This window comes from Equus caballus, chromosome 22, assembly GCF_041296265.1.
Source record: "Equus caballus isolate H_3958 breed thoroughbred chromosome 22, TB-T2T, whole genome shotgun sequence".
In the NCBI taxonomy this organism is placed as follows: domain Eukaryota; kingdom Metazoa; phylum Chordata; class Mammalia; order Perissodactyla; family Equidae; genus Equus; species Equus caballus.
The window spans coordinates 29020039-29041662 of NC_091705.1; the positions used below are offsets into that span (position 1 = coordinate 29020039).

The window sequence follows — 21624 nt, forward strand, 5'->3', positions numbered from 1 at the left end:
GGAGCCACAAAGACAGCACATATGTAATTTTCATTTTCTACTAGCCATATTTAAGAAGTAAAAAGAAATGGGTGAAATTAATTTTATAATATATTTGACCCAATATTTCCAACATATCGTTTCAACATGTAGAAATTGGGTGTGCATTTCAGTTACACTTATGTCCCTGAAGGATGTGGGAGCACATGCGAAACACCCAACACTCCGCCCCGCGCTCGCGCTGGTAATCTGGGTTCCTTTGGGTCTTTTCTCTCGCCGCCCCGCCCTCCTTCCAATCTCCGCCCCCTTTCCCCGCCCCCTTCAGGCTCCAGGCGGAAGCGGTACTGTCCCCAATGCGGCGCGCTTTACGGTGGCGCCGCCTTTTACCGCAGTGTGGCCGCCTCGCGCGTCGCGCGCACTTTTACCTCATTGGCTCTGCGGCCCAGCTCACGGCGCTTTACGGCAGTGTGGCTGGAACCGCTACTGAGGGGGCCGCGGTTTGGGCGTGAGTGGAGGGAACCGGAGTAGCCGGTGTTGGCTGGGCCTACAACCATGGACGTGGGCGAACTTCTGAGCTACCAGGTATGAGGGACGAGGAGGGCCGGTGGGCCGTTCCCTCACCCGGCCATCTCACCTCCTCCCCCCTCCGTCCCGGGTCTCCTCTCTTCTCGTGGCACCCGGGTCCGAGCCTCTCGTTTCCCTTCGCTCCCTCGAGACTCCTGGGCCCTTCAGTTCATTCCTTCTCACGGCCCGAGCCCCGTCTTCGCAGCTGCAGTCGGGGCCCCTTCTCACCCCACCGTGGGGCCTGGTTCCCTTCAACTCTGGAGGCCCCGGACTGTCCTCGCAACCATCCCCCTTCTCCCCCAGTCACTGAATGTGCGGAGGTGGTGGGAGAGCCCTGGAGCCCCGGCTTCTCCACTCACGGGCTCTGTGGCTTTGGGACAAGTCACTTCGCCCTCTTCGAGCTTGAGTAGTTGTGTATATAAAACCGAGGCAGTAATAAGTACCTAGTAGAGTTGTTTGGGGACTAGATCAGTTAATGGATGTGAAAGCTGATTTTAAAGTGTAGAAAGCTGTGCCCGTGTTAACTGCAGTTGGGAGCTCTGGAATTCTAGCATGGGATGGGTCCCTAGGGATCTTCTTGTCCCCCTTGCTCAGGGTGCTTGTAGAGAAACAGTAGCCCAAAGGGCAGAAAGGACTTGTCCAGAGTCACTCAGCAGGTAAGAGCTGGCATCAGAGCTGAGGTCTCCTGGCTCCTTGCTCCAAGCTCCCCCCTCTTTCGGCTTCCTGAAGAGGCTCCTGTGAGAAGCAGTGGAGCTGTGCTGCCCAGTATGGTAGCCACTAGCCACGGATGGCTGTTGAACACTTGCAATGGGACTAGTCTGAATTGAAAAGTACTCTAAGTGTAAAGTCACACTGGATTTTTGAAGACTCAATATGAAAAAGTTAAAATGTTTATATTGATTACATGATCGTATTGATTATATCAGTTACCTTGATTATTGATCATATTGATTAGATAATCGTATTATGGATAATGGGTAGAGTAAAATACATTTAGAATAAATTTTACCTATTTCTGTGACTTTTTAATGTAGCTACTAGTCTTTCGGTGTGGCTACCACTGGCCTTATGTTTCCATTGGACAACTCTGCAGTAGAGAATAGGAGATTTTAAGAGCCACGAATCTGGAGCCCCATGTTGCTCGGAATCTCTGTTTTGCTACTGACTGGCTGGCTTGTTTGACCTTGAAAAAAATATTGAACCTCTCTATGCCTTAGTTTCCTCGTTTGTAAATGTGGGCAATGATGGCGTCCACCACATAAGTCTGTTGTTAAGCCGTCGTGAAATGTGAAGTGCTTAGACCGATGCTTGTCAAAGAGTAAATGTTTGGTAAATGTTAGCAATTATATTCATGCCACCTCCTCAGCCAGTATACAAAGAACTGACCTTGGAGACTCTAGACATCCTGGGAAAGAACTTGTAAGCAATGGGAGATACATAACTAAGAGATTTCTCTTTTTAAGACAGTAATTGAACATGAAAGAAGAAATAGGAGGGTTGTTGAATGAGTGGCTGTAGGCTTGTTTGGGAGTTGTAGAATGGCTAGCCCATTGACTCATAGAACATTAAAGCTAGAAGATGTTCATTCATTTGCTTAACAAATATTTATTGAGCACCTACTGTGCAAGGCACTGTATCCACCGAATATATGACATTGAACAAAACAGAGGAGGTTCTTGCTTTTGTAGAGCTTGTAGTCTGTTGGGAAGTAACAAGATAATAAGTGAGTAAACCCACGAGAAATTCAGATTGTGGTAAGTACTTTGAAGGGTATGCAGAGTATTCTGTGCTGTGCTGTCTGACATGGTAGACTCTGGGAACATGTAACTGCTGAACACTTGAAATGTGGCTAGTTCAAATTGAGATCTGTTATGTGTGTAAAATACATACTGGATTTCCAAGAATTACTATGAAAAAAATGAAGGTAAAATATATTAATAATTTTCACATTGGTTCCATGTTGGAATGATTATACTTAGGATATATTGGCTTAAAGAAAATATATTAGGTGGCCAGCCTGGTGGCGCAGTGGTTAAGTTCGCACATTCCGCTTCAGTGGCCTGGGGTTCGCTGGTTCGGATCCTGGGTGAGGGCCTATGCACTGCTCATCAAGCCATGCTGTGGCAGGCATCCCACATATAAAATGGAGGAAGATGGGCACACATGTTAGCTCAGGGCCAATCTTCCTTAGCAAAAAGAGATAGTTTCGTGGCAGATGTCAGCTCAGGGCTAATCTTCCTCAAAAAGAAGAAAAAAAAAGAAAATATGTTATTAAAATTAATGTCACCTTCTTAAAAACTTTTTTAATGTGGCTACTAGAAAATTTAAAGTTTTAATGTGACTCATTGGTGGCTTTCAATATATTTCTATCAGATAGCACTGCCAAAGAAAATAACCCCTGGGAGTGGGAGGCAGGACCTATTACTTTAAATACTATGGTCTGGAAAGGACTCTGAGGAATGGACATTAAAGGGCTGAAGGTTGAGAAGGACCAATCACGTGAAAAGGGCAGAATGAACACGGCAGAGGGAATAGCAAGTACGTAGGCTGTGAGGTAGAAGCTAATGCAGCCTGTTAGAGGATCAGAAAGGATTAATGGAGCTGGAACACGGTAAATGAGGAGGGGAATCATAGGTGATGAAGTTGGAGAAGTAGGCAGATGACAGGCTACGTAGGCCTCCCTCTGGGCCACGATAAGGAGTTTGAGCTTTATTTTGAGAGATGTTATGGATAACCTCATTCATCCCACTTGTTTATAGAGGAAAAGTGAACCCTGTTCTGGGAAGGGGACTTCCCTGAGGTTGTGGGCCAAGGTAGTGGCGGAGTTGAAATCAGAATCCTGATCTCCTTATTTCCAGCTCTGTTCATTTCTCACTTGCACTATTCATGCAGTTTCCTGTTTGTCCACTCTTCTTGTTCTTCTAAAGGATGGTAGAGTCTGGAATCTAGTCTGTAATCAAATTCACCCATCCTCTTGTGAAAGTTATGAGGATTGTCTGAGTTAATGGATGCAAAATCGCTTTGAAAACACTAACATTTTATAGATGTGAAGGATGCATTAGTTAACTGCATCATCCCTCTAAGTCCTTGTAACAACCCTATGAGGAAGGCACTGTTTTTAATCTCTATTGTACAGATGAGGGAACTGAGGTACAAAAAAGTGCCTACCTCATTGCTGGAGCTCCTAACCACCGTGCTGTACTGCCTACTTACTCTGTGCCAGATGCAGAGCTAAAGTGCTTTCAGATAAGTTCTTCATTTAATTCTCAATGTGCCCTTGAGGTTGGTGGCATGCCTGTTTTACGGAAAAGGAAACTCAAGTTAGAGGTCAGTCACCTGCCCAAGATCAAACAGCCAGTAAGGAGTAGAGCCAGAACTGGAACCAACTGAATACCCGAGTCTAGTTTTCCATGTTGTTTTTAGATTTGTAAAAACTTTAAAAATTGAAGTGTTGAACACATGTAGAAGAATGCATAAATCTTAAGTGCTGTTGATTATAGTTATCACGTACAAAGTAGACTCAATATGACCACGAAGGTTCATTTCTCAGCAACATGTGGGAACAAAGTCGTCTGATTGAAACGTCCCCACCCTCAGAGTCTGATTCTGTAAGTCTCACATGGGACCTTAGAATTTGCGTCTCCAACAAGATCCCAGGTGATGCTGAGCTTGCTGGTCCGGGGACCACACTTTGAGACCTTCAGGTCTAGTATGATCTACGTTCCTTTTAAAATTCTCCCTGGCTGAGACATTCACCTCCCTTCTCGTGACCATTAGTTTGCAGGTTTTTGAGCTTGTTAGACTTTTTCCCTGCCATCTAAGATATTGAGAACAAATCACTTAATCTTCCTGGGCCTCAGTTTCCTCACATGCCTAATGAGGGGATTAAGTAAGTCTCTCTGAGGTCCCTTCTAGCTTTAAAATTCTCTGATACTAATTATTTAGGCTAAGAGCTCCCGAGTTATCAGAGGATAAAAAAACTTGATGTTGTAGAATGAACGGAGGCTGAAAATCTGGGAGATCTGAGTTTTAATCCTACTTTTATCATTACTTATCTGGGTAACTCAGGACAAGTTACTTCCCCTTTCTGTACCTCATTTTTTTATCTGTAAAATGAAGGAATTGCGCTATGTGACTTCTGGTTCTTTCCTTTCCAACACTTCAGAGACTAAGGTAAGCAAAGAAAATATGTAATGTCAAGACATGTTTATTAAAAATATTTGACATTTTTTGGGTGCTTACTAAATTTCATTTTTGGGGCAACTTGGTGGGAAGAGTCCAGTTTTCTACCGAGATTGGTTCTTCTGGTAATAGAGTTAGGCAGCAAGTGCCTCAGTATATGCCTTATATCCTTGACATGTGTTAACTATTCATTTGAGAAGACAGGAGAATTACAGTGTGGACAGGAGGTGGTGGAAAAAGTCTTAAAGAGGAAACCAGTTACGTTCCCAATATGGAAATGTACTTTTTTGATGCCTTCAGGCTTAGACATCTCATCAAGAAGTCGGCCCAGCAGTTCCTTGGCTGAGGAGTTTCTGCTGCATAGGCGCGGATGTGAACTCCAGGGCATTCTCATTAATACTAATTCCACAGATGTCTGCAAAAAGTTCTTACCTCTGAAGTTTTGCAATAAAGAATTCACATTTAGTGCAGCTTGGCTCGATGGGAATGGCTTACTTTGTGACATGAGAAGTATTCTCTTTGAAGCAGATTGGGGTCAGGGACCCTTGGTTTTGACAGTACTGCAGACACCCACTCCTCCAGTCACCTATCAGTAATATCATAGCATTTCCTTGAGTTGCAGGGGCTTGCAGGAATCTGTAATCTTCTCCTTTCCCCTTCTTATTTCTTTCTTCTGAAATAAAAGTTTTTAAGGACAGTGAACTGACAGGAACAGTATTAAAAGAAGGTGTTTGAGAAAAGGGAAACTGTTACCCTAATCCAATAAATACTTTTATATTCCCACAGTCCTTATGTATTTTGCATGGCTGTAACCATTGTGTATATACTATTTTGTGTTCTATGTTTTTAATTTAACATTGCCAGAAATATTTTCTGTGTTTCTATATAGTATTCATGTTATTTTTAATGTTTGCATCCTTTTTGCTCGAGTGATAGACCAGCCATTTTTCCCTAAATTGTTCCTCTATAACTGAGTATTTAGGTGGTTTCCAGGTTTTTGTTTTTGAAGATAATATTGCAATGAACTTCTTTATTTGTGTGGCATTTTCCCCCTCCCATCTGTTGTTAGTAATTAACGTATGCCATCTTCTGTGCTAAGTATTGCATATACTAAAATTATTAAGACATGGTCCTGGACCTTAAAGAATGCGTAACTTAAGGAGCGAGACTGACATTTCAACAACTAACTCTGTGAATAAAGTATTACGGGAGCACAATAGAAGGAATGATTGGGTGGATATGCCTGGAGAGCGAGTGTATTGATGGGGATGGATTTGGTTTGGTCGTTGAAGAAAAGGGAGATGACATTGGAATCTTAGCCTTGATGAATGAATAGGACTTCCATGGGTAATGAAGGAGGCCGAGGAGAATCGTTCTTGGCTAGGATTAGTGAGAGCAAAAACATGGGAGTGAAATGTTCAGAGCATAGAGTAAATGGGGAGAGTGGTAGGAGATGATGGGGTCACCTCAGCTGCAGATAAGGTCAGCAATATGCATTGCCTGTGTGGAATTAATCCTTCATCAGTTTACAGTGTTAACAAGAGTGTGTGTTCCAATTTTACTGCAATCTTGATACCACTGGTTGTCCTAATTTAATTTTTTCCTGTTAATCTGGTAGGTATATAAAGTGTTAGTTGAAATTTGCTTTAATAAGTATTTTTTTCCTTGTGTGTATCATTTGTATTTCTTATTATCTACCTCTTTCTCTTAAGGTAGTGTTGTAGTTTGTAATTGAGCTTTTCTTTGTGTTTTTTGTTGATGGTGTGTGTAGAAGAAACATTATCGGAAGCTTGAACACTGTGCTCACATATATCTTTCATTCTCTGGTGGCCCCGTTTTACCTCTAACCCTAAGGATATTATCCTAATCATGATGTCGGTTTATAGCATTGTGAAATAGGCTCTTTTGCATGACAGTTGAGACTAGTGGTTTTCCAACTTACTTTTTCTTAGTAGTGGGATGATAAATAACAGATAAAGAGCTATTCTCATTGATATTCCCATTTCAGGATGTTTTCTGTTTCATCTCCTGAATGATTTTTCCCTTAAGTTCATTTCCTCCCTTTGCAACCTTCTCATCCTCTCTCTTTCCCCTGGTGCATTCTTTTCATCCTCATTATATTTCTGTGTGTTGTTGGACGCTAGATAGTGCACTTAGAGGCCGGGATAGCACCTAGCAAGAGTGTCTCACTCATAATTGATGTCTAATAAATGGTTGTTTAATGATGGCTCTGGTTGTTTTCTCTTTTTGGTAGGCTTTTGTTTTAATATCTTGCTTGCTTGCTAACTTGTATCTCTTTGCTTTCATGTTAGACTTCAAGAAAGTTTGATTCAAATCTGCTACTTCAGTTTCTGAATTGTTTTCCTCTCTCTTCCATCTGTCTTGCGACAAAACTTACATTCTTTTTTTAAGCTTTTTATTTTGAACTAATTTTAAACTTAGAGAAAATTTGCAAAAATAGTAAAGAGAGTTTCCATATACTCCTCACCCAGCTTCTCCTAAAGTTAACATCTTATATAACCATAGTACAGTGATCAAAACTGGGAAATTAACGTTCATGTACTAGTAACTGAACTGCAGAGTCAATTCAGATGTTACCAGCTTTTTCCACTAATTTGGTTTTTCTGTTCCAGGATCCTATCTAGGATGCCACATTGCATTCAATTGTCATTTTCCTTGTCTTTTATAATCTTGACATTTTTGAAGAGTACTGGTCAGTTATTTTGTAGAATGTCTAAAACCTATGTTCTTGAAGATTGCCAGTGCCCTCTTTGCCAAAAATTTTCTTGAGCCTTAGCATTCTTCTTCTTCTTTTTTTTTTTTTTTAAGATTTTTATTTTTCCTTTTTCTCCCCAAAGCCCCCTGGTACATAGTTGTATATTTTTAGTTGTGGGTCCTTCTGGTTGTGGCATGTGGGATGCCACCTCATCACAGCCTGACAAGTGGTGCCATGTTCGCGCCCAGGATTCAAACTGGTGAAACCCTGGGCAGCTGAAGCAGAGCATGTAAATGTAACCACTCGGCCACAGGGCCGGCCCCAGAGCCTCATCATTCTTGACTCTTCACTAGAATTTGGTTCTATAACCCTATGCCTCGTCTTCTTAGAGGAATTCATCCATTCTTCTCATCTACTTTCAGCTCATCCATTTTAGCACCTTTGTGTAGACAACTCTTAGCTCACTAGCCCTCATTTAGGTTTTATGCATTTACTGAACATTCTGGCCAGGCGTTCTGGTATCACATAATTCTCTGCATCTCTCCACCTGCTCCCCCACCTACCTCCTATTTTGCATTTTAGTCAGGGGTGTCACTCTTCAGCAGACTTGAAAGAGGCCTTGGAAGCTATTTCTGAGGATGAAACGGCTCAAAGATGAAAGACAAGGTTCTTTTCCTCATGGATCATACAAGCTCCTGAGCAGAGGGGCCAGCTCCTCTCTCAGGAGTCAAGAAGGTGTTCGGATATAAAAATACTTGTCATAGTTCTTGCTCTCATACAGCTTGCAGTCTGGTGGGGGCGTCCCACAGATTTGAAAACTGATACTCCAGGACACAGTGTCAGTGCTGTTAGAGAGGTGTGCACAGATGTAGTGGCACAGAGGCAGGAGCAGCTCTGCCGTCAGGGAATCGGGAAGGCTTCACAGAGGAGGTGTTGCTTCTTCAGGAGTCTTCTCTCTATGCCTTCCTTTGTATTTCAACTGCCGTCATCTTAGTTTAGACTCTTGGGACAACATAAATAGCTTTCCAGTTGGTCTTACTTTCTATCTTTGCAGATCTCATCTTGGCATGGTGAATGTGGGTTTATTTCCTCCATAGACCAACAGAATACTCTTCTCTAGTCATAGACTTCAGTCCTACATATTTCAGCTTCCTTGGAGATAGGTCTTATTGAGATGCCTAATTTTGGAGGTGAATTTGAGGAAGACAGCCATAGCTTTCTGCAGTGGCTCACTAGATGTCATTGTTTAAATTAGGGGATTGAATTTTTAAGACTTAACCCAATAGAGAAGTTTTCCTATGTAAAAATGACCACATTGGAGAATGTGGATGGTTCAAAATAGCTTGTCAGCACTGTTGGAGAAAATAACTCAAAGCACATGCTCTTCTGAGTGTGCCTGTTAGGCATCTTTTAATGCTTAGTGCAATGGATGAATACTAACTCTGGGTCAGACTGCATGTTGACCCGGCAGTCCCACCTCTGCTACTTGCTAGCTGTGTGACTGTGGGTCAGTTAATTAATCTCTTTAAGCCTCAGGTCTTCATCTTAAAAATGGAAATTATATGATAGTGTCTATCTCTGCCCCACTATCTTTTAAGAAATCTCCGCTTTACCATCTTTTTTTAAAGTACAGGATTAAATGAGACAGTGTGGGTAGTTCTAAATGGTATGGTGCCTGACACATAGTAAGTGCCCAGTAAAGGTTAGCTGTTAATTTTTGTTATTGATATAATTATAAAAAACACACGTGCTATAGCAAATGAGAAAGAATATTTTTCTTGAATTCTGCAAAGCTTCGTCAATATTCCCAAGGTCATTGGTCCCTTGGAGATTAAGGTTTAGAATGCTATAAAAGGGAATGAGAACAGTTTGTCACCTGCGCATGCCACAATATAGAACTGTTCTCAATAGATTAAAACACAACCCTATTCTGCCACGGTTAGCAGTCCTTGATATCAAGAATTATGTCATCAACACAGTAATTCTTTTCTCCAGGTCTCTGATATTACTGAGATATCTCAGTTTTCTTCTTTTCTAGTACCAAGAGTCTCGTTTACAAATTGCTCCTTTCTTTTTCTTTTTTTTCCGTAAGGTTCCTGAAGGAAGTGGTTGGGTTTGGTCTGTCTTGTATAGCTGTAGAGAAATTGGAACTAGAGGAAGGTATAGCAGGAAATTTCTTACCTTCTCCAAGGTCAGCCATTTGATTGTAATATTTCAGCTGAATAGTTCAAAACCATTTCCTTTTCCATAGAGTTCCAGGAGTGACTGATCTCAGAGTGTGTTGGCCTAAATTTTAGGACCCCGGCTCCGTGGTGGTTGGTAAATAGAAACCAGATTGTCTTCATCCTGAGTTCAGTGAAAGGTCTAGTGAGACTCCTGCAGTGCGGATCATCTCAGCTCATTTGAGGTTGTCAGTTGCCTTAAACAGATTATCTCCTTTGGCTCCTTAGACTTCCCTTCAGCTCCCCAGCAATGTCCAGAGTCGCTGACTGTACTGAGAAGGGTTTGAAATCAAGCACAGAGTGTTGTGATGCTTCTCTTCCAGTGTGTCTGACTGTATTCCAAAGGCAGGTATGACTGATGATTGAACAGTTTGTTTGGCATTATTCGTGTGCTCATTCTGTTAGTACAGAATATTGAGGATTGATTACATTTTTCTTTGACCCCCCCCATTTAAGAGCAACTGAGTTTAAAATTACTTTTGGGATCTTTAATAGACTTAAAACTTAACAGACTGACCTACTGATGTACACCAGTCCCCTGCTGGGGTCTCTGGGTGGAATGCGATTTTCTTTGCAACTTTGGATAAAAAGAAAAGAATTGTAGCTGCAATTTGTCATGTTATCTTTTACTGACCTCTTTGAACATTAATGCTTCCACGGGAACAGCTAATAGCGTCTCATATTAATGATAAAGGAAACTTGAGCATTTCAAGGTTACATAATTATTGACAGAGAAGCTGAAAGGTGGAGTGGGTCTCTGGCTAGCAGTAACTTGGACAGGGGAAGGTGGAGATGCCAAGAGTCAACGGAATGCTGGACCTCAGCAATAAAGGAGGACAAGAAAAAAGACATTACCGTTGATGAACTGGGGGTTGTAGCTGAAAGAAACCCGTGATGAGGTTCCTTCTTTAAAAAGGTGATACAGTTATTTTGACTTGTGTTAACTCCTCTTTTATCTGGTGACTTTGGAAAATGTAATGTTCCTCATATACAGATTTTCCAGGTAACTGAAGCTCGTAAGTGTCATGAGAGTGCTAAAACAAGAAGGACCTAGACACGAGCTATTCCACCTCCTCTTTTTACAGCCTGGCAACGTGGAGCACAGAGAGGGAAAGTGACTTGCCTCAGGATCCCAACTACTTGGTGATAAACTGGGGTTCAGAGCAGTGCTTTTTCCACGGTCCTCCTCCTCCTCTACACATCCAAAACTTGAATTTTTCGTTATTTTATATGCAGTTCTTTCTAAAACATATACATTCTTACCTTTCTCAGTAGGTCACACTGTTGTCTCAGGATCATTATTATGAACACGTGGATTCTGCCCACATTCTCTCATGACCTTTTAAGGTGTGGAAAGCTTTTTTGTGTGTGTGAGGAAGATTGGCCCTGAGCTAGCATCTGTGCCAGCCTTCCTCTATTTTGTATGTGGGATGCTGCCACAGCATGGCTTGATGAGTGGTGTGTAGGTCCATGCCCGGAATCCGAACCCACAAACCCCAGGCCACCAAAACAGAGTGCCTGAACTTAACCACTATGCCACCAGGCCAGCCCTGAGGTGTGGAAAGCTTTTACTTCTGCATTAAAACACTTTGAAGTGTTGAGAGATTTTGAGATCTTGTGTCTACTTTTTAGTTTTTCTTGCTTCTCTTTGGTGTCAGCTGTCACTCCTTAGTGTTATTGTTTTTTTGATGGGATTTTATCTAATCTCTGAGGCCTTTTTTGCTTTCTTTGAATGGTGTCATGAAAAGTTGAGGTTGTTAGATGAATGAGGTGTTAGAATTCTTGGTCATCTTTGGATGAATGGTGAAACTTCAGGGCTCTGAAGTCTGTAAGATACTAGAAATCATGTTAGTGTAACTTGTCTTCACTTTCCATCTAGCATTTTCTCCAGCATCTCTTTGCCCACCACTACCGTCCTGGGGATTGAAGAACATCTGAGCAGTAGCTGTTGCCCACTAATCTTGAGTCTTTCAGGAGAAATTGGTACTCACAAATAGGGGCTTAACCTGGCCTGTTAGGGAGTGCCCCTTTCTTTTGTGCTTGCTTCTGTTTCTGAAGGGGAGCCGTTTACCTGTCTCATTGCCTTGACCCTCTGTCTTTAAGCTAGTCTTATATCCTAATTCACATACTCACCATTGTTGCAATCACCTGAGACCCTGTGTGCTTGTTCCTGACCTTTTCATGCCTCTCCCAGTTCTTGTCTTGTGCTTGGCTCTTGGCTCTATCTCCATTTCCTATCTCTCCTTTCCCCCTCCTCTTCCAATACACACACACACACACACACACTCTCACACACTCACACAGAGGCCGGTTTCTTTTAGACTTAGTATGTACACCTGCTTTCTGGCTCCTAAGTGCTGTTTCATCCATAAGGACTCTAGTTGGCTGGGACTGGAGCTACCTCATATAGTGTACCCTGCACTAGTTGGACCTTCAAGATCCAACCTTTGGCCACAGCCCGTTGGTAATCATTGTCGGCCCATCTGATCCTCCTGTGAAAGGACAGTTTGGTCAAGACGCTACCTGAGAGGCTTGCAAGTTTTCCAGTTCTGCAGCTTGGAGAGTCTGCAAGTTCTCCATCTCAGTCTTGTCTCCCTTTGGCATTGTTTCCTGGTCATTCACCAGGGGTTGGCAAAGAAGCAACCAGTGTTTCTAGGGCATTGTTTCACATGCTCACAGGCTGTGAGCCAATTCAGATTTTTGAGGATTAGTAAATTTGATTTGGATTAGTGATCCATATTGAACTCTTCATTCTTTAATTGTTCAACAAATATTTATTAACTGCCTACTAAATGCAAGATATTTTACTAGACACTGGGATTAGAGTGATGCACAAGACAGTCACAGTCCCTATCTTTATAGAACTTATGTTCAGGGAGGCAAGACAGACAATAAACAAGAAAAACAAATACAAATAAATAAGAATATCTGGACAAGCAAACAGATACTAAATAAACAAAAACAAGATAATTTCAAATAAGGATATCAAGGGGGGAAATGGCCTCATGTAATAGAGTGATGAGGGAGCATTGGAAGGTTCTAGAAGACCTCTCTGAGGAGGTAACATTTGAGCTGAGAACTGAGTGATGAGAAAGATCCAGCCACGTGAAGAGCTGTGCGAACAGCGATGTAGGCCAAGGGACAAACCAGTACAAAAGCCGTAAGGTGGGAACAAGCTTGTCATGTTTGAGGCGGTATGGCTAGCACATGGTGAGTGAGGAGGGGACAGTTGAGCTAAGGACAGAGAGGTCAGCTGTGGGGAGGTGAGGAATCCCTAAAATTTTTGGATTTTATTGTCAATACAATGGGAAGCCGTTAGGGGTTTTAAGCTGTGGAGTGATACAGTTTGGTCACGGCATCTGCGCAATGGAGAATAGATTGTAGAGGCGCAATCTGGCCAGCTTAGTTGTTCGAAGGGGCACAGAATTCACCTTTGTGCTGCGTAGGGCCGCAGCTGAAGCGGTGCTCTCCCTAGGATAATTGCTTTCCTGCCTCGGTTGTTTTCCGAGTCTCTCAGTTCTAAACATTTAATCTGTTTTAATCAAGAAGCAGCACTCTCCTAGTGCCAGGCTTGGCACAGAAACTATGGGCATGGTGCCTTTTGGTGAGCACCCTGGCCTGGAGAGAATGAAGAAAACAGCCCCTGGCGGACCTGAGGACAATGCACCTGACCCTCAGCACTTGGTAACTTGTAGGAAGCTTTGGAATCCATAAACTTTATGTGTTTCTGCAAAACAGTTACAGATGGTCTGGACTGATGATTAAATATCATTGCTGTTTTGCCCAGATCTGCCGTGGCCATCCTCTCCATGTCTGGTTTTACATTACAGTGGGTAATTAAAGGGGCACAGCCATTTCTGGTTATTTCCAGGACATCTTTTTCAGTTGGCTTAGGGGGAAATTTCAGTTTCTGCCGCTTATATAAGTGACTGCAGCGAACAGTGGCTGTGAATGGCTACTTTTTTGTTTTCAAAATTAAAAAAAAAAAAACAACTTAAAGAGAACTCTCTAATGAAAGGGAATTGCCTGCCTTTGCTGTCTCTGCTGATTCTCCAGTGGGAGTTCTGCCATCAGACTTGTCAGAGTTGGTTGGCAGGGACTTCTTCTCCTGAGTTAGCACATAGAGATCTGAATGGGCAGAGATAAGACAAATTAGCAGTAGTACAAGCATATCTACAGAAGAACAGATTTCCTTCTGACCAGAGGTGCCGCTGGTGGGCACCACCCTAATTCTTGATGCTTCTCTTAACCACTGATGATGGGACTTCTCAGCAAATAAAGAGAATTGCTTAAGCACCACCTGAGCTGGGCAGTTTTTACAACACTAGAGTTTCAAAGGCCCTCAGGCTGCTCAGCCTGCCAATATGAAGTCACTGAATATTATCTCCCTGGCGATCCTTATACCTCACTCAGCGTAACAAACTTGGGGAGACAGAAATTCTAATTCTTCCACCTCATTTTTTTTTGCCAGAGATTTCTTCTTCCATCCCTACAGAACTCATAAGGACACTGAAGGCTCAGTGAGGGAAAAAGAAATGGTGTCTGCCTTCTGACTGACATGACTTGTGCCAGTGGTCGCATGAAGATTCTATAATGAAGATTGCAAATCACTTTTCTTCCTCTTGGAGCCTGTCCCATAATTAGAAAATTAAACATTTCGTTTAAATTAGTAATTTTTCCCCTACTTCCTCTGTGTGGTTTTAAAACCACCATTAGAGCAAGGAGGAGACTGGTTAACTGTCTGATATTGGGCTCCACATTCTAGTTGTGATTGTCAGCAGGAGGTTGAGGAAGTCTTATTTTTTTTTTTATTGAGTTATTGATAGGTTACAATCTTGTGAAATTTCAATTGTACATTAATGTTTGTCAGTCATGTTGTAGGTGCACCACTTCACCCTTTGTGCCCACCCCCCACCCCACCTTTCCCCTGGTATCCACTAAACTGTTCTTGGTCCATAATTTTAAATTCCTCATATGAGTGGAGTCATACACAGATTATCTTTCTCTCGCTGGCTTATTTCACTTAACATAATTCTCTCAAGGTCCATCCATGTTATTGCAAATGGAATGATTTTGTTCTGTTTTGCAGCTGAGTAGTATTCCATTGTATATATGTACCACATCTTCTTTATCCATTCGTCTGTTGATGGGCACTTAGGTTGCTTCCACGTTTTGGCTATTGTAAACAGTGTTGAGGAAGTCTTATTTTAATTAAAAAAGCAATTTTTAGTCTCGGCTCACCTTGTATGAGGCAGAGGCACTTCTGACCAAGTGAGCTTTGATCGCCGAGTGCAATGAGTGTAGCCTTTTTCAGGAGCGCGACACCGAGCCTTACAGGATAATATCTGGAGGTAGGTGTGCAGCTGGAAGTATTACCTCTGCCTTAGTGGCAGATTTGCCTTCGACTGACAGATTGTTTCTGTGTTTGTGGGAGAAAGGGGTCACTTATAGGGATAGTGTGTTCCTGATTTGAAGTGAATGAAAAGCAGCTCATACAAGAGCTTGTAGAAATTGTCGTACTTTCAGTGCAATAAAAGAATATGTGTTTTCTCCTCCATAGGCCACCCAGCCAAAAGAACAGAACAAAGAGCTGAGAACTACCAGATATAGAAGCCCACTGAGAGCCAGGCTTTGTGCTGTTTGATTTATATGCAGTATTCGGTCTCATCCTAAAGCCAACCTTAGGAAGTCAGTATTCTTGTTCCCATTTTATAGATAAGGAAAGGAAGTTCACAGAGGTTTAGTAACTTGCCCAAAGACACCCAGGAAGTGGATGGTAGAATCTTTTTCCTAATAAAGGGATCTGGTGGATGAAGGTAGCTTAAAAAAAGAAGTACCCTAGAGAGTAGAATGCAGCAGAATGCCGCCATCATCCTACCTTGTCTTGCCTCCAGTCTATCATCTATTTCATTGTTGTCCAGCAGAACAGTGCACGGGTTATCCAACCAAGTGGAGCAGAACACCGTGCGTCAGTTACCAGTCCCAGGGGAGGACCCGAACACTTCTGCATCTTCATATTAGAGTTGCCAGGGAGAACACACACAGCACTGGGTGGAACAGTGCTTTACTCACATAGAGAAGAGGCAGAGCCAGAGCAGCTCCAGTAGTGACCCGCCGCCCCCCTTCCCTCTGCGGCCAATACAGGACAGTTGGCCTATGCGCAGCCCTCTCTCTTGCAGCAGAAGGACCCTGACCTGAAAGCTAGTGCCTGCGGGCCATTGACATACATGCTTAAGCCGAACAAAGAAATTCTCATTGAGCCTGAAATAGGGACAGATACTCCCACGCAAGGTGGTAAGCCTGCTAAGTCTGTATGAGCTCCTTATCTCTTGGTAAGGAAGTATTCCAGGTCCAAGGCCTATTCTTAAGGCATTGAGTGGGGTTTGAAATGCTGCATGCCTCAGACTGCCTTTCCCAGCAATTCTTTGTTGGAAATAAGTTGATTACGTATCTTTCTTCCCATTGGATATGAGTTCCTCAAGGGCAGTGACCAGATCAGTGCCTGCTATATATAAATACTCAATGTCTCAACTGAAGGAAGAGAAGAATGAGGGACAAGTGAATGACGCAGTGAATCAGTGATTGGGTGGCTGAATTTGTGTCTCTTCTAGGTATCTTTTTGTGTTGAGACTTTGCACCTCCGCAGTTGCCTTCTCTTTCTTGCCTCTTCTTTTTTGATGGGAAGTAGCTTAAGGTGCCTTTGTCAGTGATAGTGGCCCTAGTCATAGGAAACACTGGTTTGGGAGAAACTTGCTTTAAATAACAATAGATCTTCATAAAAGCCTGATTCCAATATTGTAGTAACCTGAGAGTTGACTGGCATTTTCTTTTTAAAGATTGGAGGCATCTCTCAAAGAGAGAGAGAGATTCATCCGTTATTTGCCCAAGATTTCCTGTAAGTCTACTGTGGGCCATAATTACTGTTTTCTCTTTAACCAGCCTTATGGGCAAAAAATAAGAGAGAATACAAACAAGTTTAGTTTTTATTTCATGTTGGTGGTATCTGGCATATCCATTTCCATTTGATTTTTTTTTCTTATTTAACATTTATTAAGTCCTTTTTCTGGGTTAGGTACTTCTCGTGTTATCCCACCTCGCTGTGAGGGCTTTTTCCAGGGATGAAATGAAGGCTGAGACAGTGGTGCTTTGCCCAAGATCACACACTAGTAACAACAAACTTAGGTGTCTGACTCCTAAGGTCCATTCTCTTCTCACTGCCTCACGATCCCCTATTAATGGGACTAGTTTAGTATCAGTTTCTTAGGTGCTTTATGTTTTGTACAGGCCTGGCACACACATGGGTTTCTAAAATGGAAAGTAGTAGAGCTGCTGAAAGTTGACGTAAGTTTAAGTAGCCTCAGGAAACAGGTCTGTAGTAAGCATAGAAACCAGTTAGGGCAGGGTGATTTATTTCCCAGTCACATGGTGGTAGTACGATGTAGTGGAAAGAGCGAGTGCTGTAGGCTTAGATTGACGGGCAGTGTTTGAATCCCCTCTCCACTATTTTCTAGCTCTTTGACCTTAGGCAACTTGCTAAGCAAGCCGCCTGAGCCTTCGTTTCCTCACTTGAAGAAACAGGGAATGGTATTACCTACCTAGCAGGGTTGTGCGAGGATTAAAAAGATAATGAAATGTTAAGTTCCTGGTACATAATAAGCGCACAGTTAATGGTAATTATTATACAGTTTGGATAATCACTTAGTGAGGAAGCTGTAGGAGGAATTCTTTATGGTTTCTTTAAACCCTGCGATTCTCTGACCTCAGTGCCTCCTAGAAGCTCTTTGTGAGATTTATATCTGACTTTGCCTATTCAGGCCCTTCCTGGCTTACTTATGCAGCTTTGTTTAAAAGAGGTCGCTGATTCCCTTTTTTTTGTACAGGGTTTTTCAGGCAGTGTATCGCTGTTTTTTTGGTATGTGTACCAGATTCTCAAGTTTCTAAGTAATTTCAGTCTGAGACAAGTGAGTAGGATTGATGTAAGGCTGCTTTAACACAGGTGTTATAAAGAAGATTAAGAGGTTGTTGAAAAGATATCAGTGGAGCTCTGGGGCTAGCTTTCTGGAGTCATTCTAAATTGACAGCTAATGGGTAGTTTGCCTTGATGGCTCTCTCTAAGTTGGTTGTAACTGACTGGAGATTCACCCACAGAGGAAACTTGCTTATGAAAAATCACTTTACTTTCCTTTCTCAGAAAGTAAACCTATCATAACATGTAATAATGTCTTTGCATCATGCAAAAAACAGTTGTCTTTGCATTGTTTTAAGATGCCTTTTTCTACGGTAGTCAATTCTTAGGTTTTTTTGATACCATAGGCCTGCCACGCTTCAAAGAAAACTTTAAAAGGGGAAGTTTCAAAACAATTATTTTATTCTATTATTTATTTATTTTTCTGGATGAGACACTTACTTAATTATCTTAACTCTTGGTAGAGTTTCTTCCTGCCCAACAAGGTATGTGTTTTGCTTATCTGGTCTACTAGATGCTATTGCTAGGAAACTGAGTATCCTAAAATATTCTTGAAGTGAGCAGTTACTAGTTTCAAATCAATTTAAAGTCAGTTTTTTTTTTTGAGGAAGATTGGCCCTGAGCTAACATCTGCCACCAATCCTCCTCTTTCTGCTGAGGAAGATTGGCCTTGAGCTAACATCCATGCCCATCTTCCTCTATTTTATATGTGGGACGCCTGCCACAGCATGGCTTGATGAGCAGCACATAGGTCCACGCTTGGGATCCGAACCGGTGAACCTGGGGCCACTGAAGCGGAGCGCGTGAACTTAACCGCTACGCTGCTGGGCCGCCCCTAAAGTCAATTTTTTAGCCTCTCTGAGAGAGAGTTGTGGTGGTGGTCATAGAGCTTGTAGAGGAAATTTGTAGGTGGGCAAGAGGTGTTCACCCAGGCTACCAGAGGATTCCTTTTGATTATACTGCATGTAGCCAGGTGGTTAGGATTCTCTCTGTTTTCTAGGTGGAGGAAATATTGCTGACTCTAAGAATAACTTATTCACCATCCTTGTCATTATTGGGAATGGAGGTATTTTGCTAACTTTGGTAGTTTGTAGAGCTTCTGGAAATAGTAAAACCTTTGAGTTGAGGAAAATAAAGTGCATCTTAGACAAAAGCAGACATGAAACCATCTCTTTTCATTGTTTTTGATGGACTTATCAGCAGGCATGTATTGAGGCCATAACACCAGATACTTCACTCAAGCTGAGAGAGAGGTAAATCGGTGCTCAAGTGCTGGGAAGTGTATTAAATAATCATGCTACGTTTTCAGACTCTAAAGTATTACCCATAATGTTGAAAAATATTCTTTTTAACAAGATACTCAGGGTAAAGTTTCATGTGAGTTCTGTCTACCTTGAAATAAATGTGGCAGCCATTGTGTAACAGACTTACGTGGATAAGTTTTAAGCTTTAAAAGAAATAATGGTAATAGCTAATGTCCTAGGCTTCTGAAATCAAAACCATGTCAGAACCCTTAGGAATTAATGAGCAACTGTGAAAGACATAGTTTTTGTAAGTGAATAAAATGATTCATTTCTCACTTAGGATCTGGTTCTCACTCATTGAGTCCCAGGTCATTTATTCTCACCTTCTCATTTCCTCAAAACATCTTCCCTTTTTTCTTTCCTATCTCTCCTCCTGCTAGTATACACCTTTTCCCTCCAACCACTGGTGCTGTTCGAAAGAGGAATGCAGTCTTGAGTCTTGGTGATGACCTCAGAAGCAACTAATAGAAAAAGTAATTAAAGATGTCCTTGCCCCACTTTAGTCTTAATGACATAGGCCATTGTTAGAGGCAATATTCCACTGGCTGGAGACTTCTCTCAGCATAGTTACATATAACAGGTGTGCTGTGTAACTTGCAAAACTGCTGTGTGGGTCTGCTGGTTGCTGGATGCACCCTCCACTCCCCCCAACCTCTGTGACATACACTTAGAAAGTATCTAACCTTTGTGTCACCCTAAGTAAAGTGAATTTCTGGCATCTGAGCCTTCGTTTAAAACTACAAATAGTTTAAAATAGCTTTGCCATAATAATTTGTTATTTAATGTTTAAAGATTCATAGTGGACTGGTGTTAATGGTAGATGCCCTTGGGCTCAGTGTGGTTCCCCAAATGATGTGGGAGAGGGAGTTCTTACTGAAATCTCCATATAGACAGATGACCCTAAGCTCTTCTGGTAGTGAACTTCCAAATGGGCAAGAAGCAGCTACAGAAAAGAGCTTTCCTGGCTAAAGGCATGGGCAGAAAAGGAGCAGAAGGGATTTTAATGTTGCTTGAAAGGTGATGGCAGAAGTGAGAGGTGATGCACATATGCCTTTGAGATGATAGTTTCTGAGGCTGTGACTAAGGCAAGGAGTCTGAGGTTGTATATCCTGCTCCTGCAAAAGTGAGAGTTAGGTTTCAGACCCGGTTCTATGGCTCAAGGCCTAAGTCTTGTCACTTCCTTGAGTCTTAGGAATTTGTGTGTAAATTATGAGGTTGTACTGACACTCTTTGTCTGAATCTGAGTTTTACTATTCTTACCCTCTGACTATCTCTTGGGGCCACTGTTAGAAAATTTACTAAGCAGTATATGAAATTTAGCCCAGGGTGGCATAAAATGATCAAGTATGTAGGTGCAGAACAGATGGGTTCTGCCTGGCTGCAGTCACCCTAATGACCCACAGAATTCTGAGAATGTGTATACATTGTATACATTTGCTAATAGTAGACTATGATTGCTAGGTACTTCATTGGTTTAGCTGTCCTCTCCTCATGTCTCTCGTTGATTTAGCAGCATGGATTAAGTGCCTGCCATGAGCTGGGCTAAGGTGTTAGGAGCAAGGGTTAGATCTCAGAGTTCCTCCCCGTGAGGCCCTAGCTTACGATTTGGTAGAGGAGGTGGAGATTTATTAATGCATGTGTTGTGTCCTGATAGAGGTATGACACACTGCTGAGGAAGCTCAGAGGTCTTACTAGAGTATTTGGAAGACCTTTAGAGAAGGTGACCTTTGAGCTGGGGCTTAAGGCTGAGTAGGATTTCTCTAGCTGGAATCAAGGAGGAGAGGAACATGATCTGTCATTCATGGTAGCACTGTATGTATTTATCCCATTCAAGGTTATCATTTAAATAACTGAAGGTGACTTCTGGGTCCCTTCCCAAGTCTTCTGATTCCTTACTGGTTTTTCCTGTAGCAAGGTTTCCAGACCCTGTACTATCCTGCTCATGCATTATCTGAATTGTAATATCTTTTTTAAAGTGTTGTGGCTAACTCAGTGCTATGGGACTGTAGCTGAATTGGATGTTATGCTTCCAATAGTGCATCCTTAATATGCATTAGCTTTAAAAGAAATTAAAGTTGTTCATCCTGTTGATTCATTGAATTTGAGATTTACTAAAACTGTCAGCTCTTTTCTGAATGAATTGTTTTCAAGTCACATTTCCCCTGGCAGGGACTTGATATATTTCCTATTTTGAATTAAACAAAGGGCTCTACTCATACTCTTTTGGTTCAACCAGTTATGTATCTAGCTATCCGTACTACCGTTCACCCACATTTCTCCACCTGCCCTCTTGGATAACTTTGTGAAAGATCTTATTGAGATAAAGGTACCCTTTATATTTGGTAAACCCTTAACCTTAATCAGCAGTAACAATATCAAGGGACTACAACCAGTTGGGCATGACTTGTTCTGCATGATTCTCTACTAGTTTCTAGTGGTCCCCTCCTTTTTTCCCATAAGTGTGTGCACAACCATACCATTTTGTGGAATTTACTTCAAATTTTTCTTTTCTTAAGAAATAAAGTATTATAAATACAGTTGAAGTCTCCTGTGTACCCTTCCCTAATTCTGTTCCGTTCCACTCCTTAATGCAATTTCTTTATTGCCCTTCTTAGAAGCAGTCATTATCCTGAATTTGGTGATTCTCATGCATTCTTTTTTTTACTGTTACTACTTATGTATGCATCCATT

At 42.0% G+C, this 21624-nt stretch overlaps 1 protein-coding gene across 3 annotated transcripts in view; it reads left to right on the forward strand.

Annotated features, from left to right (window-relative positions):
- The first annotated feature begins 302 nt into the window (after positions 1-302).
- CTNNBL1 (catenin beta like 1) overlaps positions 303-21624 on the forward strand; it is a 163411-nt gene continuing 142089 nt past the window's right edge. For 2 of the 3 annotated variants that reach the window (XM_070247722.1, XM_023626540.2), the window contains exon 1: positions 337-561. In XM_070247722.1, the coding sequence (XP_070103823.1) occupies positions 532-561 (30 nt within the window). In that variant the 5' untranslated portion in view covers positions 337-531. Of the gene's footprint in view, positions 562-21624 lie in introns of all 3 variants that reach the window. The other variant, XM_005604625.4, reaches the window with a different exon arrangement.